Genomic DNA, 24,743 nt, shown 5'->3' with positions numbered 1-24,743 from the left:
TTAAAGCTTTAATTCAAGGAACTTCACAAAATGTTTAATTGACCTATTCAGGGATTTCAGTTCTTTCCCCTCTTTTTTTATTTAGAGGATACATATAGAATACAAATATAATAGCAAATAAGTCTAGAATCCATGGACATCACCAAGTGCTCTGTTTCCTCGCTTGAGATCCTCTGCCAGGCCTTTACTGTAGTCACCTTTTATTGGTGCTTGTTTACAGGTCTTTATTGCTTCAGTAACTAAAAAGCATGTCATACTGGGGTTGAGATAAGATGACTGACTTATCTCCTACTGAAACTCTTGGGTTGGTTTTGTAGTATGCACTGGGTCATTATCCATTTACTGAGAAGCACTGTCCAATCAGTTTTCCAGCATTTGACTGAACCTGAGCAGAGAGGACAGCCCTGTATACTTCACAATTCATCCTGCTGCTTCTATCAGCATGATAGAAGCAGGGGCCAGCCTGCCAGCCATAGATGTCTATGCCATAGCATTGTCTCCACTAAGCCTGACAGATGATATTTTATTCTTCCTGAGACTAGAAAATATACTCACTCTTTCCATCATTGTAGTACAAGCTAATCTTGGTACCAACTGTCCAAAGTTTTGGGGGGGATTTTCCCCAGAACTGTGCAGGTAAAACCTTTTGAATTAAATCTGAAAGTCTGCATTTTAGTAACATCTTGACTGTTTTATTTAACATCCACTGTGGTGGTGTAGAGAGGCAAAACAACAAGAAAGCGTGTGCTTTTCCAACAAATGCTGAATCTAACTGTACAAGGTTAGTTCTACCATGGTTTTTATGCCATGGTTGATGTCCTATGTTCCCATAAATACATATATGCTTCTGATATTGCATTAACTAACTAAAGAAAATGCGGTATAGCATCTAAACTTATATGGCTCATTTAATAAACAAAGGGGCTTTCTTCACAATCACAAGAAAATAAAATCACAATATGGAATCAAAAACCATGCTCAACAATGCAAGCTTCACAGCCTGTGGGCTTTGAAGCACATTTATGTAACACACTGTCTGACCTGCATCTTAAAACGCCTACGTCTTGGTCACAGATAAACAACTGGCCTGATAATTATACTCCACTGTCAATAATGTGTGCATCAGGTTTGACACACTGAGCTGAAAATGAACCAAACAGCGCTTTGGCCTGTAAAACTCAACCCTTTGAAGAAACTAGAGCTGTTACAACTGCATGGTAAATTATGTAACAGGTAACACATAACACACTAAGCTTGTATGTGCAATTTGTTGCCATGCCCCAAACCTTATTAATGTATGTACCAACAAGTGACCAAGGCATTTTAGAGTATGCAAAAATGCTGGAAGCACTTAAGAGCATGCAAGCACAGAACACGACATCAGCTCAAATATCCCACAATGCAAAGCAACATGACATTGCTGGACACATACTCAAGCTCTCGAGATCCACCAATGATAACATTTCGTTTAAAGTATTCAGGTATATATTTTTTTAATATTGTTTATCGGTGCTTGGCTCTTCTCAAATGAAGTGTGGTTACCATGGAAACATGTCACTAACTGGCAATGCTGTTCTCAGGTGGTGAAGTATTATAGGCTAAGCAGTTTTTCCCAAAAAATATGCATACTACTGAAATTCTCTTAAAATTGTTCCGCCTTTAAAAGTGCAAAGCACAGGATTTCTGACACATAAGAGGGAAACATGGCACTCAAAGATTTCTGAGCTTAAATCCAATCCAATCACACAAAAAAACAAACTTTTTTAACACTTCACACATCACAATCTGCAAACGCCCTGAACTGGGTTTTTTTCATCGGCTAATTTAGATAATGCTTCAAAATAACTGCCTGAAGACGTTTCAAGTGACAGGATGTGCTCTTTAGAAGGACTTTGGCTGAACCCCAGTCCTCCGTGTAAAAGTGGATATGACTGAAGCAGAAATGACAGGATGTTAAAAATCTTTAGAGCTAACACTAAATTAACTGGTTTTGTGTTGTTTAATGAACTAAGATCCCAGCTACAGCCACTGAACACAGACATAATATTTACCACTGCTTTACATGGTTTAAATGAAAATGTAATCCAGGCAAAAGAGCAAAGAATAAAACATGCAAAGATGTGGTTTGTCTAGTATCGGTTCAGCATTTTGTTGCATCATCCCTAGTTTGCAGAGACAAGCAAGGCAGCGTCAAACAGTATCGGAGAGACCTGTGAAGCAAGTTACGTTTAGCCCTCGAGGTAATTTATTTTACTTTTTGTTTCTTCCAGTTGTGACGAAGAAAACAACAGTGTGTGTGCTAAGAGGAACACATAACTTCCTATGATCAACAATCGAGCAGCAACAAAGATCACTGTAAGAAATTTCTCCTTCTGGAAAAAAAGGATGAAAAGAGGTCTTCAAGTGTAGCCTGTGACATGTTAAATAGATGGTCAGCAGAAACAAATGCTAGTGTATAACTGATGTTGCTTGGCAACGGACAAAGTAGTCATTGTGTAACGGCACAAGATGACAAGCAGATGACTTGCTAAAGGCTACATATGTGTGACCCGGCACAGCTGCTTTTACAGTAACACTCTTGTTGACTTTTGTCTGAAGGGGTTTCAGGCAGGTCTCACTCCAATCATATAGGTCTCAGAGGTTCCCTCTCATCCTCGCTCAGTGTCGTGTCCTAATTTCCATAGCTATAATTATCCCAATGTCAGATATGCTTAGAGCAGCAAAGAAACAAAAGGAAAGGTTAAAAAAAGCTAAGATAGATTAAAAATAACAAACTAAGAGAAAAAGGGGTATTAAAGGCATTGTTGGTATCATGACACAAAACTTGTCAGCAGCCAGCCAAGTATGCTATATGACATGCATGATTAGTGGAGGGGCAGAAAGTCTGTGTAGAGGCATTTGTCTCTGTGACCCACCAACCGTACAGATCAACGACTACTTCCCAGCAGCAACACCTCCAGCTCGTTTGTGCATTCCAGTGAAAACAACTGACAGCACTTTAGGAGGGAAAGTTGGTGACAGGATGATAGCAGGCAGAAACAAACTCAGCATTATCAGTGGGAAGGCTCATGTCTAAAAGAAAGCCAAAATGCAGGTAACATACACAATCTGTGAAAACATCAGATGGAGTGGTAACAACCAAGATATGGCAACATCAGAATTTGCAGTTTTTTCTTTAATGTAGTACGTTGTTATGTAACATGTGCTTTATTTGACTAACCACACACTTGGGATTTAAGGGTCACCTTCTCACCAGCGGAAGGACGCAGATTAAAACAGCTTTAAACTTTTCTCCTGTAGCCTTAGCATCCAGGAACATATGGCTTTAGTTTATTTTGTAAGTTTTAATCTACTACTAGAGTTCCATCAGCTTTGTGCTTATGTGCCACCATACCTTCCACTACTTAACCACTGAGGTGTAAATAAGCAGGCAGCCAGAGAGAAGAAACCTATTTCTCCAAGTTGTCCCTGTTTTGTTTTCCTTTAAAATGTCTTACATCTATGTTTGTCCAGCTATCAACTGCAATGTGGAAACGTCATTTGAACTCTTTGGCACTCAGGCTGAAAGTTCACGCCACCTATCACACTTACAAAGCCAAAGTAAAAAGATAAGTAAAAGTGAAACAGTAACAACAATTTTCCAGTTCCTACTCATCCGCCTTGTACACAGACAGACACACATGCGGGTAGGGCTGATACACACAGGCATGTTTATTGATTACCATCTTCACACTGTTCTAAAGCTCTTTCATAAGAACCCAGAATGTATGTAATAAAGTAGCGTGGGTGGCTTATACAAGTAAACAGGAAAAATGCGTAAGCAAGTGAAGAAATAAGTCAGAAACAAAGGAGGGCGATGTGAAAAGTGAAATTATTTAAATCTAAATGGTCAGACTACAAAAAAAACAAACACGGACTACAATTATCTCCAACTGTGCAAATAGTGTTTTGCATAGCTCAGTCCAGATGGGTACTTGTTGTGAACTAGTCAAAGAGTGAAAACTTGTTGAGACTTGATTTTCTCTCTGGTGTAATGAGGATCTCTAGAGGGTTTGCCGTGCTTATGCAGGATGAGCACGCAATGCACATCACAAAGAAAAAACAAAACAAAACAAACAGAAAGCCTTGTAAATTAGGAACGTTAAACTGAATCTGCAGTGTGGGTATACACTTCTCACCTCCAGTTCGGCCAAGACCAACCTGCACTGCAGGGTGCAGGCTGCCCTCATTGTTGAGGAGGTGAGGCAGATGGTGGTAGATATTTGGCACCTGAAGAGGTTTCCTGTTTGCTAACTCCTTCAGGAGTTTCTGTGTCTCATCTGAAAACAAGCACAGAGAAACACATGAAGTGAAGCGCTCTACCTCATTTTCATGAAACATTTAAGGGACATGACCCAACTGTTAACACACAGATCATGTAACAATGATATTCTTGATGGGAGATGGGAGTATGTCATCCCTTATTTTGATCGTCTTCGATAGCATATCTCTGCCATTACAATCACTTTAATGACTGAAAAAAAAAATGCAACAGAAGCGTCGTCTCTTCAGAATAAATGACTTTGATGTGGATTACCGACAAAGCTGCAAATTCTCCAAAGACATCTTTAAATCTAGGTTAAAGACCTACTTGTATTTTATGGCATTCTTGGGTTCATAATCTGTTGACCATGTTGTTTTATTTTGTATTTGAGCCATGTTTTTATGGCAGACAGTCTGGCAGACAGTCTGCCATCTATAATCCAGTTTTGAGTTCCCTCCCCAGACGCCTTAACGCCCACTCACATCCTGGGCCATCTGACCTCAGGAATTCACATGACAAGGTGGGGCCAGGTTTCACAATGGGCTCACCCGAAACCCTGGCTGATTAGGTCCCACACCCGCTTTCACACCTGGGCGCATGTGATTAGAGGATCACCAGGGGTCCTTTGTCCCCTCCTTGGGGATACTCCCACTGGGTTTAAATCTGGGACTCTTGGCCATTTGACCTTAGAACTGAAGAAGCTTCTCGGATGAGAGGTGAAACGTCTTCAAGCAACTTAAAGAAGTCCAGACGCTTTTCTTTGCAAACTCCTTTGACTACGATGACCTGGATGACTGAGAACCTTCACAGACATGTTTTTATTTGTAATCTTGTATGTTATTCACTTTTTATTCTTTTGTAAGGCACCTTTGGACAGATTTTTTTCCACGTATAAATGTGTTTCATAAACAAATTTCACTTACTTACTTAACTAAATAAAAAAAGCAACATGATTGCATCTCTTCGTGTGACTGCTGTCTTTCACCCACCTAGATTTTAAACCCACCTGGTGGTTTTGAGAGTTGAGTCTGTCTAACTGAATTTGATCAAGGAAAATTTTACAAATGAAGTACCTCTTAGAAAAGGTACAGCCTGGTCTCAGAATATTTAACATGTCGCACTCAGTTTCTATTTTTAGTCTGACATTACTTTAGTCTAACAGCTTTCTATCAGTGAGGAAATTAAATTTCCACTAACTTATGACAGGAAACCAACACATGCCCATGAATCTAAAGTCACTTGGGGTCGAAACTGATGCAAAGCCACGCCAACAAGCTGGTTTTGCTTGGGCGTGAAGTGGCACTAACGTAAAAATTCAATATGTTACCCATTTTTGTTCAGTCGCCATGCATCGAGGTACAAAAACACAAGCAGGCACTGGCGTTTGAAACAGGTGTGATTCAGTATAAAAGTTAACAACACCAACCTGCTTAACACTAGTGGTGTTCAAGAAGAGCAGGAGTTTTTGTTTTTGTTTTTGTTTTTTTAATTTCTGGGGTTTTATTAAGACTAGTCTGAAGAGTGGAGACATTCAATAGTCTAGAGCTAGGCAAAGAAAGGTACTTTCCCACAGCACTTTAATCACACATAACATCTAAAAGAGGTGGATATTTTAAGCTTAACATGATCAGCAGCAGATGCAGAGCAGATAAATTTTCCAAAAATTACACAGAAAGACTTCTGTTTCTACATCTGTTGCACGCAAATGACTGAAAGCACAGCCGGATGTTGATGAGTAAAAACAGTTACTTCTGTTTGCACGTATCTGTTACCTGAGAAGTTTGTGAGGGCATCTTTGCTGCTGTTAGTTTCAGCAATGGCGCGTCTGAACTGCTCGAGAATGTTGTTGAGCTCCGACGAACGCTGCAGCGTCCTGTGCTCTGCCACACGAAGGCGCTCTTTCAAAGCGTGGAACTCCCGTTGGTACGCTATCAGCTTCTCTATATGAAGGGGAAAAAAGTAGGACACATTAGCAAGTGAGAATATACACAAATGTAATGAATTTTTCACTAATTTAATCATTATTCCTCAAGGCTGATATCTGTTACTTTACATGACTTGGGATTTAAAATTAGGCTTATCGTAAATATTAACAGCACATTAACCTGAGGTTAATGTACAACTTTTAAAGGTAATAAAGATGGGAATCAAAAACCGGTTCTGGAAGAGAACCAGTCCCTAGTAATCTAATTTCTTGGAATTATTAACCTGCCCACCTATCAATCCTGCTTATCGCTTCTTGCACTCGCACTTAAAATCAGGTTATTTTAGTTTGTGTGTTGGAAAATAGTGGCGCATTCTACAGCGTTAATATGGACATTAATTTTTATTGCACAAAAGAACGAAAGTGCGATGGTAAAGGGCAAACTGCATCCAGGACAGAAACAGCTGTTATGCTGCTAACACAACTTCCACTCTTTGAAAGCATCTGCACAGACTACATGCTAATGCTAAAAATGAGTAAATGCTGATCCCAGGCATCAATTCCTATACCAAGGAGGTAAGCTTGTTAATAATAACTGAATATATGTGCGTAGATACAGACATAAAACCTTTAAGTTGACCAGTCAAGACAAATCTAATCTGATCATTTTCTGAATTGGTTTACCAAACAGGTTAAGAGGTCGATTTAAGTTTCAAGAGGAAGGAAAAGAGACACCACCAAACAAAAAAAAAAGAAAAAAAAAAGCTTGCTCTGATGGTGCAAGGACCTAAAGAACTTGCAAAAGAACCCAGCTTTCAAATCTGTGGCCAACACATGATCACGCCATTACTGGAAATACCCCCATGCTTACTCATGAAAGTTTAGAGGTAATTTACTGTGAAAAGCTGAACAGAACTGTCTTTCTAATCATTCATCATGGGGCAGACTTTGAGTGGTGTGTGTAGGAGTTTGAAACAAGAAGCTGGAAAGGAAACGGGAACAGCTGTCTGTAAGAAAAATTCTTGATACAACACTGACAAAGCCTCAGAGTTTTAACCAGAATCTGTGTTCATGTGAGCCATACCTCTGATAATCTTCAGAGTCACAAAGACTTTTTTAACAAATGACGTACGTATGAAATGATGTAATGCAGACTGACAGGTAATGCTCTACTTGGACTGTTGTGGTGATGTCACCTTGCATTAAGAGAAAACCGTCAGGACCCGTGTCTGAAAATCCAATTCTAGTTGACTGTCTGCAGGACAGTCTGTATTTTAAGGTTTACTGTTTTTTAAATTATATTTATATTCTGGTTTGATAACACTGCCATCTGCTTTTTTAGAACTAACAAAAGATTTGCATCAACATCTCTGAAAGTGATCCATCAGATCCCTTCTTGAGCCACCCACAAACAGCACACAACAGTCCATTTGCTTTCAGAAAACAAATGAAATTGAGTGGTGTGTAGGAAGACTTCAGAGTCCACCGCAAACTGCACTGAGACCACATTATACAGAAGTCACAGTACAATAGCTTACTCTGCACCAGCTTGACTTTCAGGTTTCTCTCTAGCTCAAATGCCTCCTACTTTGCAATCAGACTAAAGCACAGAGTTAACCAAGTTAATCAGTCTGCAAACACCCTTAGTTGTCTGTTGGTTAACATCTACATTTATACTGATCAATGCAAGTCCTATAGTCGGTATAAGCAGCAGTAAAGACTTTACTTTGTTTCAAAATGTATAAGGTTACAGGGAGGCTACAAAGAAAATATCTGGCGCGTGTGTGCGTGTACACCGGTTTTTCCTTTCTTGGTAGGGACCAAAAATCTGAAATTGACTATACTTGTGCCTCACAGCGACCAAAATCCAGGTCCCCACAAGTTTGAAGGCATTTTTCAGACTCAAACTGTGGTTTTAGTGTCAGGGTTATTTTTCGGTTATGGTTAGGTCTAGGGTAATGGTTAGGGTAAGCAAGTAGGGAAAGCATTATGTCAAAGGATAGCAACACCCAACATGTTTGTGTGTGTGTGTGTGTGTGTGTGTGTGTGTGTGTGTGTGTCGGCTAGTCTCTGATCTTCTTCTTCTCATAGGTTTAGCGTGCCCTTTCAAGAAAAAAGAAAACCCCCTGCCTTTATCTTTCCCTTTCCATCGCTCTCTCTCACTGAGCTATTGTCCATCCACTCTGGCCTGGCTACTCTATTGCACAGAACCATGTTGTTCCTCCTGAATGTTGATCTCTAAGACACACAGACAGATGCTGTCATTTGGTCCAATACTCCTGAATAGGGCAGCTTCAAACTAAAACAAGACTTTCATCTTCACATCAGTTCTTTGACTGGAGGACTCCAGGGCTGCTGAGGTGAAACCACACCTGTAATCCCACAGTGCAAAGACAAAAGATACACCAAATACCTCAGAAAGGGGGACAAGGTATGGATAGGGTTTCTATTTAACTGGACTATTCATCCACAGATGTATTAGATGGTAAAACTATGGGTCTTTTTTAATTTGGAAGTACATTACCTAGTAGGTAATGCATAAGTACGCCAGGAAGTTTTCACACAAGCCTCTCGACATTTCATTACACATCTCACTACTGTTAAAGAAAACTTAGCCCTGACTTCACACAAAAATGTTGCCTGATCTATAGAAAGGACTTAAATTTTTTACCAGTCAAATGGTCTACAGGGTTCATGGTTGACACAGCCATGCTACACAGCCTTTGGATGAAGGACGCGTGCACAAGATGCATTAAATAATTAGACCTACCTGGGTCTGGAGTATAGCTATAAAATCTCATTATTCCTCTCTGCTCTCTAGCATCATGCATCATGGGTAGTGGGGGTAGGGCGCTCTGCCTGAGAACTAAATAATATCTCCTTTTTCTGTTTTCTTATTGCTGCCTCCTGTTTTGATACAGTTTTTTTTTTCATATTTCAGTATCTTTTACTGGCCTTTATTTGCTTTCATTCTCTTATCCTTATCACCTCCCTCTCTCTCTCTTTGCCAGTTTCCATATATGTTGTTCTCCTGTGAGATATTGTCTTGATTTGTCATCCTAGATTCCTCTGCTTGGTTTATATTATTTTTTAATGAGAAATACTGGATGAATCGTAGGTGGACGTAAATTTGGCAACTACTCTTTAAAACTAACTCAATCAAGCCCTCACATTCACAGACAGACACACAAAAAGGACCCTGTGTTAAAATGAATTAAAAGAGAAAAGACAGTTCAGACTTCAAACTTCACACCAAAACTGACAGCGCTGCAAATTTTTACAACCATGCTCTGTGATGAGTTGTCCTTTTAAGCCCCAAGGGTCTTTCTGCTTGAAAATGATATGCATAAAATTAATTGAGTATTTTTCAGCAATTACAAAGTGTGTAAACCATCTTGGTATCAAAGTAAAGCTAACACTTGTGAGACTTCATAAGAGGTGTAAGCTTCACAGCAGGTGCCATTGTGTCAAAGGAACACAAAGTAAACTCATGAAAACTACAAATCAACACATGGGCATTATCTGTGGAAACACTGATGCTGCTGAAGTGAAACAGAGCAAAATTACAGAGGTTTTAATAATGTAGCTAAGCATTTTGCAATTCAACACCACCTGTGAAAGCTGAAATTTCTTAGGTAACAGAAAATAGCCTCTCTTTTTGGAGGCAACACTGTACACAGCAGTAGTTTAGTGAGTAATGCTTCAAATACGTAAACAAGCAAACAAGGCAAAAAAAATAACAATTTTGAGGCAGGACAGAATTCATGTTACGCTTTTTCAATTGTGAAGAGTTGGTCTCCTTTTGCTGTTGGTTCAGTGTGTTTTGGTTGGAGCGTGATGAAACCTCAGAAAGCAGCGGCATCGCTTGTCTGCGTGCATGCCTTCAAGCGAACAGGGGACTTGTGCTTTGTGTTTACACCCATTTGGGGAATTTGTTTACCTGCTACTTTAGTTATTTGTTTCTTTAGCTGTGTTTGATGGTCATAAAAATCATTTTTGTGAGCTTTAAGCTGAAATTCTGACAACTATATTTAAATAACATCCTGTTAAACCACATGGGGTTTAAGAAGTTAAGTAAAGAAAATGTTAAGCAGCAAAAATTTTAAACCTTTTTTAACCAAGATAGAGGAACATACTGTTGGATCTGTAGGAATAACTACAGTTTAATTAAAGAATATCAGTAGTTACATCAAGGTTGCAGCTCATTATGTTTCTTTTTTTAAAACTCAACACTCTCTTTTGGAAACAATGTTTAGCAGCACTTAGCGAGTCACAGTCATGACATGATAATTGTTGAATTTATTGTGACAGCGCTGTTACTCATCTTGACATCAGTAATTTAAGCATCTGACTAAACTCATGAGGAAGAGAGAGAACTTCTGCATATATCAGTTTAAGTGAGGGCAAGGATGATCTTAGTGCTGAGAAACACTTCACAAAAATCCATCCCTGAGCTCACCGCAGTGTTAAAGAGTTTTATCAGCCTCTCTATTAGCTCATCAAAAGCCCTCACAGTGATGCTGTCCTTGACCTGATTTTCCCTTGCTGATGTATGCTGCCGACAGCGAATTCGGGAGTGCTGATGAGGAGACTGTCCAGTTTGTGTCCACACCAGTACGAGAACTGCAGTGCATTATATGTAGATGCACCTGTTAAAGCATATTTTTACTGTGAAAGGCACAGCAGCCCAGTTCAGCAATTAATAACACCAATCATGTATAAAGGAATAATCAAGAAATCCATACACAGGATAATCTCTGTCCTGATAAAAGGAGCTTTTGAAACTGTGGAAACTGACTCAGTGAAATACTGAAAGGCTTATTGTGAATCGTTCTGCTCAAAATACAAGCTCAGCTAGAGGATGATTCTACACCAGCTGTTAAGAGGAAATTGTGTTTAAAGGGTAATTTAACACAGTTACACATGTGTGTGCAGTTAGACCCCCACACCACATACACATATCACAATATCCCACTATAGTAATGGTTTGGATTTATTTTCTGCAGTCTAGAGATATAACCCTTTCCAATGAAATGGAAACAAATCTGGTTGTGGAGCAAAGGTACAAAAGCAACTTCCATGCTACTAATGTTCAAAACTAAGCCATTTTTATATACAAAATCACAACCTTTACCCGACACGTCAGTACCTGAGATTAGATAACACTGACAGCTCCCTAGCACAAAAACTGTGATGATAGATTGTGTCGAGGTGCAAATAACACAGCTAATAGTTAGACGCATGTATTGCTAGCAAGTAGGTGAAATGTGTTGCCTTCAACATGCTTTATCCAATCACCTTCCTGGTCTAAACATGGAGTGCTGCCAGTATTGTGAACATGTCTGGCCTTGTCCAAAGTCGTTAAAATGGCTTCATCCATCAACCGTTTTCACTGGAACTGCTTCCTACAAAACAAAAGTTCCCTTGAAAGTATAACCCTTATGAACTTACGTGCAATAAAAAATGCTGAATAACCAGTATACCATTAGTATACCAGTGCCATACCAAACACATAGTAGCGTACAATTATAGGCAACCGCATATGCTGCAAAACCAAGGGCAGCATCCCACAGGCCATTCAGTCTCTTCACAGTTGCTAATTTACCTTAAAAGCACTTCAGCTTTCATTCATATTTTGCTATACAACCAACAACCATAACAAACTGAAGAGTCTTTAAACTTGTTTAGTTTGGGAAAAGCTTGTCTACATGCATTATGCATGTATGAAGCCCCTGCAGTGGTGCACCTGTCAGCCATGTGGTTCTACACTGCAGCTGCTGTGTGCAAGACAAAGGACTTAGCCAGATCTGAACAGTGATGTGGTGGGACTCACCAGACACCGCACGACATGATATTATCACAATATTTCACTCATAATCTCATAATACTGTTAACGTTTAGCCATGCAGTGAGTTTTGCAATAACAAGTACTGTAATGTATTACTTTTTATTCAACTTCAAATTATCCCCTAAAATTTAAACTGTCAACACCCGTTGTATCCAATAAGATAAATGGTAAACGGCCTGTATTTGAATAGCGCTTTACTAGTCCCTAAGGACCCCAAAGCACTTTACATATCCAGTCACCCACCCATTCACACACAGGTAATTGCAAGCTACATTGTAGCCACAGCCACCCTGGGGCGTACTGACAGACACCGGGCCCTCGGACCACCACCAGTAGGCAATGGGTGAAGTGTCTTGCCCAAGAACACAACAACCGAGACTGTCCAACATTTACCTTCACACAGAAAAAGCAAGGACAATGCCACACAAAAAAATAGTGCACACATAAACACAAAGTTGTAGTATTGATTTTATGCAGTATTTTTCTGACAAGACCTGCAAGTCGAGCCTTGAGTAGGGAAGTGATACTCCCTGAACGGTTTCCTATAGTTAGAAGACAAAAAGAAGGCACAGCTTTAATCCTTTTGGTGCGAGTGTTTTTTTAATACCACAGCCCATTTCACCTCACTAAAATGTAATATTGAAAGGGGAAAAAAAGTTGTAGGGAATTAGCGTGTGAAAAGCCAGACAAACGTTTGCCCCCTTGGCAACTTTCCCACCCATATTTTCAATTCCGCTTCCTCACCATGGCCTCATGGTTGCTCCTGACCTCCACCCACTGTTCTCCCTCCATTGTGCTTCAAGTCATGACAAACTCAGGCAGCCGGTCGTGTCTCTTAATGGAAGATCGTGCTGTCTGACAGCGTTGAACTCAGAGCACAGCCTTACTCAGCTCACTTCCACTCCTCTGCCTCCTCTTGGCTGCTGTAAGGCTACGTTCAGCCAAGGCTAGCGCTCTTTTTTGGAAACTCCACTTTCAGAGACGTGTCCAATCAATTTTTTAATGATATCCATTGGGACTTGGAGCTTCAAGTCCATTAAAAGCTTTTTTGGGGGGCTGAAAGAATGTGTTGATATACAGATTAGTTGACTAACATAAAACACTCTGCTGTCTAATCAATTCATTTTTCAAGCAAATGTTTACTGGAACCTCTTCTCAAATGTTAAGATTCAGTGCTTCAGTCTACATGACAATAAACGAGCTTGGCACTGCAAAAGATTTAGTCTGAAAACACACCCTTTGGCTATGGTAAATGATAATGGGCATTTTATATTATAATGCATCTGATAAAGTAGTCTGACCAGTAATCGAGGACTACAGGGTGAAGTGGAAAGATATCAAGACAACTGTAGAAAACACTGCAGTCCTTTAAAACAACAACATTCAAAAGATCTTTCAAGTTTGCACATATTTTGTATTGTACTTGATCTAAAAATTAATCAATACAAATCAGAAAGCCAAGTAAAACTATTGATCTGGTTTGCCCGTGATAACAGATTCCAGTCGTGTTTGTGAGGGTGAGCTCAACGCTTAAATTACAAAAGCAGAATAGCTCAACATGCACAAAACACAACACAGTAAATTCAAGGACAAGGAGGGAGCTTAGACGGAAAAATCTAACCGCCTCCTTCCTTTTAACAGCAAACGTTCTCACATCACGAATATCGTTCAAGCAAATCAAAAACCTATTTTGGAAACACATGTACATGTATGTTATAGTTATTGCATATCCCCGATTGTCATTATCTAAAAAATGCAACATCATGTACCTCAGAAATATAAAAGCCTGTTTTAAGATCTTGATAAAGGTTTAACACAGCTATATTTGATTAAAAGGCACAAGGTAATGTGTGTATTTCCTGTTTGTTTTTTGGGTTGTTTTTTGGGGTTTTTTGCATTTTCCTGTGTTAGTGGTTTTAAAAAAAAAAAAAAAAAAAAAGGGCTGAAATTCATATGAAAAAGAATTTTTTTAGTTGTATGCTCAACCGAAAAAAGAGCCCAAGAAACACTCTACTTTCCACACAAAAAAATGTAAAAAATAAAACATCTTACTGTTTCTCTGCTATGTCAGCACTATCTGCCTTTCTCTCCATAATAAAAGCCCACCTCAGGCTTTTCTCCTCTCTCTTTTAAGATTTAGTCTTTGTACTCTTCTTACTTCCAGGCTACTTTTGTCTGGCAGACTGCCCTACCTCACAAAGTCCAAAAGCCAAAAAGCAAACACACACGCACACACAGCGAGATATCACAAACAAGAACCAAAATGTGCAAGCCGTATCTTCTCACATTCAAACTAATAAACTATATCGCTAGCCCACCTTATAGAATCTGCCTGCTTTTTTCTCCTTTAGCACAAGCTATTTTTGTCCCATTGTGTTTGGACTGATGCAATGATTGAAGAAGTCATGCCTTTAAACAATGAGGAAGGGAGGGGAATGCACTCAGGGAAGGCAAGGAGGAAGTGACATTTCCAAAAGTAAAGGGTGTTTTGTGCATGAAACTGAATAGCAAATCTGCTTAAACTATAAGCACAAAACCGTCACTATTCTAGTGTCAAAATTACAGGCTAAGTCCTAAACAACTGCATTAAACACTGAGTACTTTCAAAACATCTGCAACACATCATTTTTGTAACTTTAACTGTGTAAACGCAGCCAAGACTCAACTTCTTTCAAAGAGAACAACACTGATCAGATGATTCTTTAAGATGGCTTTTAAAGTTCCTCATGTGATGTCTTAACACAAGGAGACTGCTGTCACGTAGTACAAGAATGAATGATAGGAATGAAATGCAAGACAAAGTTATAAAGACTATAAAAACCAGTCGTATTTTTTTTCTCCATGGATATTCCAAGCAGAATTAATTAAACACTACAGAAATCAGTAGGATTTTAAACAGTATTTAAAACTGCATTGAACTGTATAAACACCCTAAATGGAAAGTTTTTGAATACAAAGGCCAACCACTTGATTTGACTATGCCTGAAGGAAAGAAAAAATACTAAATGGAAAAATAAAACGTTTAAAGCAACATGTAGGGGCAATCACAATGATGGTATCTACGGTTGGTGACAAACAGGGTTGTTATTAATGTTTGTGAACTTTGCTATCGGGAAAAAATATGCATACGTATATGGAAAGGAAATGGAAAGAAAACAACATGTATTTGCAAAGCCTTAACCGTTTATGATAACACTCAGCACAGTGTTAATATTTGATAAATGAAAAAAAACAAAGGGTCTTAAATTGGCAATGCTATTGCCAGTTGGAACAAATGACATGCTCATTGTGAGGAAACACACAGAAATGTTGATAAGCGCTTCCTCATTGCCACAAAAAGAGACGACCTCACCATACTGTTTGAGCAACCAACTCAAAGCTCACCTATATTATTCGTATTTATCTAGCTTGTTCTTGTTGTTTTGATCTACTTGAGATATAACCAAAGAGATACTAGAGAGCAGCTTCTCAATAGGGAAAGAAGGAGACTGACAGAGAAGTACACATTCTGGAGAGTCATTCACCGTAGAGTGTTTGGACAGCTGACTGGCGCAGAGCTCATTCACAGCAGTCAAGCGACCAGCAACAGAACAGGCTATCAGAAGCAAAGGTTAATGCAAAAAAAAGAAAAAAAACAACTGATAGGTAATCTTTCTACTCCAATAAAGAAAATGCTCTTTGAGCTACAAATATTTATCTATACAACCAAGTCCACTGAAAAACACCTACTCAAAGAGGTTTTGAACATTTACATTTTTAAAATTATTCACTGCCTGAGTTCATGTCCAACACTAGAAATGCTCACATTGGCCAGAGTTAAGAAAAGCCATCTATTCCCACAGTAAGAAATAATATAATATAAAAAATTTGATTAAAAAACAGAAAAGCAATCTGTGCTAAAGCATCGCATGTTAAAATAAGAAAACGCACAGAGGCCATGAGCCAGTAAAACACAAGATAAAATACGTAAAGACACATGTAAAAGCCACACACTAATCAAGAGAATTAATATTATGAAATGCACTATAGGAACAGATCTGATAAATATTACACAGTTAGAAAAAGGCAGCCTGAGTAATTAGATCACTTTCTGAAAATAACAAATCTAAGGCTATGTTCACACTGCAGGCGAAAGCGCATCAAATCCGATTTTTTTGACCCTATGCGACCCATATCCAATCATGGTATGACAGTGTGAACAGCACAAATCCGATATTTTCAAATCCGATCTGGGTCACTTTCGAATGTGGTACTGAATCCGATACATATCTGATGTTTTAGAAAGTGACTGCTGTTTGATCGGTCATGTCGCATTAAATCCGTCTTTTACGTCACTGACACAAGACAGACGCCAATTATCAGCGCCGGAGAAGACATCGTGAACGCTTCCTGGCCATCCAGTGTAGATGTTAGTGAAACTGTTTGGAAGACAACATTGGAGAAACGTGAACATTTTATTTGTACTGTATAATCTGCAGATTCTGACAGAAATCTGCAACTATCCTTTGAAGCACCGCTCCTCTCTAAAACAGCAATAAGGATAATTATTAGGCCATATGTAAATAACAAAATAACTTTATTACTTCAAGCAAAATTGGGAAATGTAAAGTCCGAAACAAGTCTTTATATTAAGGGCCATCAGTCAAACAATACTGTTTGGTCAGGGTCTAAACAGAGCGTGTTGTGTGTGACGTCTTCTTTTGCGCATGCAGGCCGCTTTGAGGGTTCACACTAGAGCACGTTTGCTGTCACATTTTATTTGTAGTGTGAACAAGCAGACAAAAAAATCAGATTTGATCAAAAAATCGGAATTAAGCATTAAGACCTGCAGTGTGAACATAGCCTAAGTGTACATGTAAGTGCTGTATAGCTTTCAATTACAATTTCTTTTTATTAAATCTAACTAAATGGCTTTCATCCATCCCACTCCCACAGTTTGGTGTTTTTAACAATAGATAGAACGCGAGAGACATATGCACACAAACAACAAAGTCCCCGCTAATTTTCTTTAAAAAATGCCTTTTTTTTTCTCTATTTCATTATCATTTGTCATTGCACTGTAGCTTAGCATATGCAGACATAAACAAAACTTCAACACAAAGACAGCATTTAGGAAAGGAATGCTCCAAATAATAAAAGCACAATCACATTAAAGGCCAATTTGCCCACAAAGCATAAAGAAGAGCTTGTTTCATATACAAAACTGCAAGCAAACACACAAATCCCAGACCACCACGGCACAAATAAATTTTAGAAACCAACATCCGTTTACATGCACGTCTATTAGCTGGCAATCTTGTTTTTCCCAGCCTTTGTTGGCACATTCCTGGCATCTTCCTGCAACCACAGATGAGTGGACCTGTGTGACACTGTTGGTAGGATTGTATTTGACGCTGTGCATGAGAGGTCTTGCACATACACACTCATGCTCGTGCATGTGACAAACAAAAACAGGGAGCCACTCAGAAGCAGAAGAAAAAAAGCACAGAGGTCAAATGCTCCACAGGGATCCTTTAAGCTCTGGCATGTTGAGATCTTTCAGCTCAAAGCATTTTTCTTTAAATAGCAGCATTACTGCTTCCTTCTGTGTAGCCCTCATCTACAAAGATGTTTTCACACAAAGAAAGTCACAAGCGCTGGTAATAAAACTCATAACAGCTCAGTTCATTTTTAGGATCCTTGTTTTGAGCATAGAGTTTTAAATGCTGCTAGTGACACCGGTTCTTCTCCTTCTAGGACAAGGTCTAGGACAAGGTTAAATCTATGTTATAATAACTCCATACTGAGCATTGTTTGGATTTCCGTTACCACAAGACTCTAGGAAAAACAGAACTATCAGCTCAACTTGCCAGACAGGTTGCAGTTTTACATCTGTATTTTTCTGTTTCATTACAGACGTTGACTGTAACAGGATATTAAAATTTTAATATCTGAAACAGGAACAATCACCTGAACTAACTTTGCTGAGCTTTTTAGTTCTTGTTCTAATTATATGTCTACAATTAGGGAGTGATTTTATTGTGAGTAACATAAAAGTCAAATTCCTTGCAGGTGTTTGCAAGCTTCACAAATAAAGCCCAGTGTGAACACTTAGTTGTCGCAATAACAGTATAAAAATTTTTAGATTTGAGTGTTGCTGCAAGGAAGCTACATATTCTAAAACATACCTGGCTTACAACCATATATTCAATTACCACAATTTCAGTGCTACAATTGAAGACTATTGGCAGCAATCACAGATTTACCAGGCTCAAAATAGTTATTCAGGAGTTTAATTCAATTCAATTTTATTTATATAGCACCAAATCACAGCAAAGGTTGCCTCAAGTCGCTTTTCATTGTACAGTAAAAATCCTGGAATAACAAATAGAAAGTGAAACTCCAACAATCAGACAAACACCTAAATGTAAGCAGTTGGTGATAATGGGAAGGAAAAACGTCCTTTTAACTAAAACTATTTTTAACTATCTAAAATAAATCTATGCATCTTTCTGTTATTTTAGCCAATTGAGAAACAAAAAAAATTATTTTAAGTTTGAACAAATTAAACATACCCCAGGTTACATTTATTTACAGTCTACCTTTCTCTTCCTGAGTTACGCCGTTGTATAATGTCCAGATAAGTATTCATGCAGGGTATGACTATGTCAAATTAAAGGTGACCTTTTGGTATAAACAGTTGTTACTTCATGATTTTATTCTGTCAGAGCACAAAGATTTAATCACTTCATCCATGCATCCAAGTGACTATTTCTGCCAAACTTGAGGAAATATCCTCACAGAGCAGCTGAGATATTGTCTTCACAGGGATGAGATGTGGAGATGGTTTGTGGACAAGTGTGAAGTCATATTTAAAATAACAAATTTTCTCATACACTTGCTACTGGATAACCATGGTTGGACACATGCACTGTATTTTAATGGAAACGTTAATGGTTTTTAAGTTGTACAGGTGAGCACATCATCTACATTGTGAGCCACAATACATGTTAAGGATTAAGACCAGTAGCCAGTATTATAATTTTGTTGGCTTGTGACAACTGTCAAATTGAACAGACTGACCTGCCATAGCTATATCCTATACAGACTTACTAACTGTATCAACAGGTGCAACATTTATGGTGGCATCATCTCATAACCTCTACCCCCACATACGCCCACTTTCATATAGTCACCAGACCAGTCTGAGCCTGCTCCATTTAAAGGAAAACATTTCATCAAGCTGATAAGCTCCACAGTAATCACATCCTGAATCCCTTGCTTGGAATTTATATATGGTCTGCAATTATTTACACCCTGCTGGTAACAAGACCAAGGCCCATATTCCTGCCCACACCACACTGGAAAGTAAGCACTCAGCCACTCAGCAGTGTACTGTAACACAGCCACAGCTGGCACTTGTGCAATAAGCCCAAGCACAGATGCCTGACAGGACATGTAATGCTCAGATGAGAGTCACTGAAGACGTGTATGCAGAAATCCTAATGTTACTGAATGGCGTAATTATCTAGAGGTTTTGCCTGGCAGGGGCAAACTAGATTATCCCTAAGTTACTGAGGATGGCTGGAAACAGCACTTTGGGTATGATTAACTGGGACAGGAGATGAGGCACAATAACGCTTAAAACAAAGGAACTCCATCCATGTATTATAGCGATAACACGGGTTATTACGCATTAACACGTTGATACTGGTTTCACGGGATGGATGACTTCACCTGCTGTGTCTTACGACATACTGCTTGCTGGTCATGCTTCAGCTTTCTGCCTGCCAGCTTGTTAACCAGGCCTCGTCTAGAGACCGTCGATCCTTCTGACATTTTTTTGGGGGGGAGGGGGGGGCGCGGAGATGACATAAATGTCCAACTTACCTTTGCCATTCTGCCACGCTGTATACCAGGAGAGACTAAGGAAAGACGTGAAGAAGATAAGTGCAGTGGCCACAGTTCCATTTCTGAGCCTCATCTCATTTCAGCGATGCCTCTCCTCGGCTGAGTGTCGGGGACCCCGGAGCTGCCACTGCCTCCCTCCCTCCCTCCGTCTCTCCCTCTCTCTCTCTGGCTTCAGGATGTGGAGACGGGCGTAGGCACAGGCATAGGGTGCTTCAACCCGTAAAAACGCTCCGCTTAACGGGGAGGGTGAACACCGACTTCTGCGCTGCTGCTGTAGCCTCAGACTCGGAGCGTCTTCTCTTTTCGTTGTTCGCGTGACTAAAAATAAAATATGCGCTAACCTAGCCTATCAGTTACCAGTCAGCTACTTTGTTTGTGAGACAAGATAGCTTACATTGTGGGTTTAAAAAGAACGAACTAGTTGCCAATACAATCCATAGTGTTTTTAAAGCCAGCCGTTAAGCTACAAGTTACAAGTAGATGTCATCTCAACAGTGTGACTGGTGATCGTCCGGGATAGGCTGGTGGGTCTCTGACGGTGTCCTAAAGGCTACGCCTCGAATCACGTTCAACGGAGAGCAGGGTTAAAACATACGCAAAAAACACGGTAGAGTGCGGCTAACTCACCGAGCCTCTTCCACAAAACAACCAAGTTTTAACCGTCACCGCTGGTCGACCCGCATACTGCGACAGAACGTCTGTTAGCTACTTAGCCGACGAGCTAACACTAAGTTGAAACCAGCCGGGTAAACTAAAGCAAAGCGGACAGGGGGCTCATTCTGCGCTGACTATCGCGGAGGAGTTCTACACCTCAATTAACACAACCCCTAAAATAATTAAAGCGCAAATGATTTTTTTTTACATATTATATAAATAAACCGGTCTTACTTGGGTGCTTTTTTAGGGAAATTAACGTGCCCTATAAGGTAGCGAACTGGGCTTCCGGTAAGAACTTTCAAAATAAAGCACTCACCGGACTCACGGTTGTGGTCGACAACAGTGGGTGCAACTCACGACGGGACGAGCATGCAGTCATTCCAGGTGTATTAAAGGACTGCTATTTTCATATCTTTGTTTGTTTAAAACTATTATTGCTGCACCTGAAAAAAAAAATCTGTTCAATTCTCACTCCAACTTTAACACAATCATCTTTAAGTTTCAAACCCCCCACTATAGATGAAATTAAAAAAATAAAATAAAATAAACCAGCACACCTTAATTATTGGCGTGGAAATTCTTGTGAAATCACTAGAAACCTCTATAATGTCAAACTTCTGCTTTTTGCACCAAGCGGCTATTTTTCCCCCAACACGTATTAAGCGCACCATCTAGTGCCCACAACTTCAACTTGTATTTCTATGCACGATCTCTGCTATCAGCTGGCACCCTCTCAACGCAGAACATAATGCAAGCAAATGATAAGACTTAAACTACAGGAAGCATATTCATATTCGAATATGAAGTTTAAAAGGGTTTAACTGTGCAAAAAATAGCTGCCCAATGTTTTTTGAGACAAGTTGCTGTCAAACTCAAAATGAGTTGGCATTTTTCATGCAGCAGTAAAATATCTCAATTTAAACATTTGATTTGTTTTCTATGTTCTGTTGTTAATAACACAATCTACCATATTTGTGTTTAAAAATGAAAAATGACAAGTTCAGGAGTGTGAATCAGTTAATACTAACAATAGACACCAAATTTATATTTACTTTAAATATTATGTACAATATTAATTTTATTTCTTTAAAAAAATGCATCTTAATGTGAACCGAAGACGCAATCAACAAATAATCTGTGTTTCATACAAATTACATTCACAGATGTGAGGAGTTCAAGTCATTTATTGACTATAAATACATTCACGCATCAAACACAAGTAACTGATCTTGTGTGACAAACAAAGATATGAAAGAAGAGAAAATGTAGGCGTGAAGAACAACCCCCGCCTCACAGATGAATTGAAACAGGATTTTAAACAAGATGTAAAACATTCTTTGCACATTCTGCTTTGTGAATTTGTGAACACCTTACTGGAGTGATATCTGTGGGGCAGACAGCATTTTTGCAAGCGGAGGGATATTCTCAGAAAGGAGTAGCTTTAAAGTAGTCCTCCAGCGGAATGAGCGTTGTACCCCCGACCCAGTCTTGCAGCCAGATCTGAATCAACTCCAGCTTCATGAAGAACCACTTGTGTCCCACTGGCCACTTTGCCATAACAGGATGCCTTTAAAACATTGTGCAAAATATCAGGATACATGTTACGCATGCCAAATGGTGTTTCCCTAAGGAAAATACATCTTCTACATGCTCTGTTACCTTGAGAACACTGCCTCCTTTGCAAAAGCAAGCTCCTCCGGGGCCACCTCCACCATCTTGCCCGTGAGCGTGAGTCGAGCACATCTGGGATCCTCTGGATCATACACCATTTGCCTTAAAAAGAACACACACACACACACACACACACACACACACACACACACACACAATTAACAGGAGAGCATTCAACATTGCAAGACACACAGCTGTATGTAGTGTTTCAGAAAGCTGCACCAGTGATTTAGCTGAGGTTAGACCAAACAAACGAACTGTCCCAAAATCTCCAAGATTACTGTGTCAACTAGTTTGTGGAAATTGTTTGAAGCTCAAAACATCTTTTTTCAGCTGTGCTCTTTAAGGGTCATCACAGCAAATCATCTGCCTCCATCTCACTCTATACCTCTCCATCCTCCTCTGTCATCCATGATCTTTCTCTTGAAGTAATTAGAGTGTTTTTAAGAAAGCTTCTTTCATATCTAAAACTCTTATTTCACTTTGTGTTTTATTAAATGAACAATAATGTCAATTTTATTTCTACAGCACATTTAAAAGTGACAAGGTTGACCAATGTGCTTTACAAATGCAAACAAGATAAAAACTGCGATCAATAAAACAAATACAATAAAATGTGACTAAAAACAAACTGACAGAAGCAACAACACAAGAATACCTAATGGGACTCAAAGTTAACTGAAATTAACAGCCAAGGTAAAAAAAAGTGAGCTTTAATATGGGACTTTAAAGACTGCATAGACTCTGCAGTACGATTATCAAGTGCCAGTGTAGAGGCTGTGAGTGAAAAAAGCCAATCCCCTCTGTGTCTAAATCAACACCTAAGAGCATCTGGCAAGATGTCACCTGTCTATCAATAATCAGATAGACGGGTGTTTTTCCCCCCACAGAACAACATTTAGACTACCTGCAGAATTCCCCCTCAGCCTCTGAGAAGGTGAGAGAAGCATACGGGTTGCTTTTCAGGTCTGCCACAGTGTTGTCCATTGGAGTCACATAAAAATAGATGACTCCAGTGCTGTTGTCCAGTGGTCCATCACTCACTGAGAAGATGTTTCCAAAAGGAAGACCTTTGATCTGTACACACACACACACACACACACACACACACAAATAAAATTAAGTGCTATATTTTTACAGTATATAGAAACTTATATTTTTATGCATATATAAAGGAATAGGTTTTAAGCAACACAGATCCTTTGTGCTTGTTTTAAGTAAGTAAATTTTAGTGTATAAAACCAATAAAATTACACTAAAATGAAATAAACGTGATCCTAAAAAAATAATGAAATGTTTACATGAAATAGCCCAATGACAACCAATCAGTTCCAGAAATCAGCAGTTTCCAAAAGCTTGACAGAACAGCTATGCCTTCAGCTTTGTTGATATTTGAGGTCACTCCGGAAGAGGTTTTAGTGCAACAGCAAATTCATGAGCTCCATTTTAAAATAGTTAGCACAAACAGATGGAGCTCGTTTGTTGAGATGGGAGAAGCTGGAGAAGGACACCCATCCACGCAGAGCTTCGCCCATCAGACTGAAGCTATTTCTCAATTAAGTTTACATTACATACGCAGGGTGTATCCCAAAAGGCACTTCGGGTTGATCTGTTCTGGTCTTGCGTAAGGAGATTTTTTTTAAGGCTATTTTCAGGACTTGTGACTTGGTGTGATTTCCTGCATATGCTTTTGATTTTCACTGGTGAATTTGTTTCAGATCTTCATTAGTGTATTTAAAAAGCTGATCGTGTTTCGTGTAAAATCAAAGGGTCCACGCACAAAGGTAGAAGGGTATCTTTTTCATATTATGGTGAGAACATGGGCGTGTTCCTCAGCTTGTCCCATTAAGCTTAAATGCGCAAAGAAATCCTGAACCGGGACCACTATCCACTCTGTGTGCGTTACCTTGTCTTGAGTGGAAATGGTGGCCAGGTACCCCCAGTCACTGTAATGAGATATGTATCTGGCAGTCTTGGCTGTGTCTTGGTGCGGGGGAGGAGTGCTGCTGGCGGACTTCTTCACCTTCTCTAACCGATATGAAAACAGGCGAGAGGAAAGCTGTGCGGCGCTGTCGCCCTCGGGCTTGACCAGCTCTCCGGGGCTCTCCACGCTGTCTCCGAGGACGTTGGAGGACGGATACGCCTGCTTCCACAGCCCCGCACTGTCCACCAGCAGCGCCGGGGCGACCTCCTCCGACAAGTCCCCGTCCTCCACCACATCGTTGGAGGACACCACCCAGGACACGGAGCTCCTGAGGGTGTAGCTCTCACACAGATACAGGATGTTGGCAAACAGCGCCAAAGGAAAGTAAGAAGGCCTCATATTACTGAGCTGGGAGAATGGCCGTCCTCCTCCACTCTCGCTCTCTCTCTCTTGTTTACAAACTCACGTGTGTGCTTTCATAACACGGGGATACTTCGCCACAGAGAGCAATTTCCACAGCGACCCC

The 24,743-nt window shown here is 39.7% G+C and overlaps 2 protein-coding genes across 2 annotated transcripts in view; both read right to left on the bottom strand.

Annotated features, from left to right (window-relative positions):
* mgat4a (alpha-1,3-mannosyl-glycoprotein 4-beta-N-acetylglucosaminyltransferase A) overlaps window positions 1-20,912 on the bottom strand; it is a 33,382-nt gene extending 12,470 nt beyond the window's left edge. The window contains exons 1-3 of the mRNA XM_031734535.2: window positions 19,945-20,912; window positions 6,076-6,243; window positions 4,179-4,319 (exon numbers count right to left, since the gene is read on the bottom strand). Of these exons, the coding sequence (XP_031590395.2) occupies window positions 4,179-4,319; window positions 6,076-6,243; window positions 19,945-20,038 (403 nt within the window). The 5' untranslated portion in view covers window positions 20,039-20,912. The remainder of the gene's footprint in view (window positions 1-4,178; window positions 4,320-6,075; window positions 6,244-19,944) is intronic.
* Window positions 20,913-21,788: 876 nt separating this feature from the next.
* creg2 (cellular repressor of E1A-stimulated genes 2) lies at window positions 21,789-24,684 on the bottom strand. Its single transcript, XM_031734605.2, has 4 exons — window positions 24,200-24,684; window positions 23,201-23,370; window positions 22,282-22,395; window positions 21,789-22,189 (listed from the first exon to the last, which is right to left on the bottom strand). The coding sequence occupies exons 1-4, from the start codon at window positions 24,614-24,616 to the stop codon at window positions 22,048-22,050; spliced, it is 843 nt and encodes a 280-aa protein (XP_031590465.2). The 5' UTR covers window positions 24,617-24,684; the 3' UTR covers window positions 21,789-22,047.
* Between the last annotated feature and the right edge of the window lie 59 nt (window positions 24,685-24,743).

Source organism: Oreochromis aureus, linkage group 16 (assembly GCF_013358895.1).
Source record: "Oreochromis aureus strain Israel breed Guangdong linkage group 16, ZZ_aureus, whole genome shotgun sequence".
Taxonomy (NCBI): Eukaryota; Metazoa; Chordata; class Actinopteri; order Cichliformes; family Cichlidae; genus Oreochromis; species Oreochromis aureus.
This window is presented reverse-complemented; position numbering and strand designations above follow the sequence as displayed.

Bases quoted from the DNA above. Each gene is read 5' to 3' on its own strand.
- creg2 (XM_031734605.2), bottom strand. From the start codon at position 24,616: ATGAGGCCTTCTTACTTTCCTTTGGCGCTGTTTGCCAACATCCTGTAT. The intron at 22,396-23,200 runs GTAGTCTAAATG...GTTCTTTTTAAG, and splicing joins GCTGAGGGGGAATTCTGCAG to GCAAATGGTGTATGATCCAG. The intron at 22,190-22,281 runs GTAACAGAGCAT...AATGTTTTAAAG, and splicing joins AAGGAGGCAGTGTTCTCAAG to GCATCCTGTTATGGCAAAGT.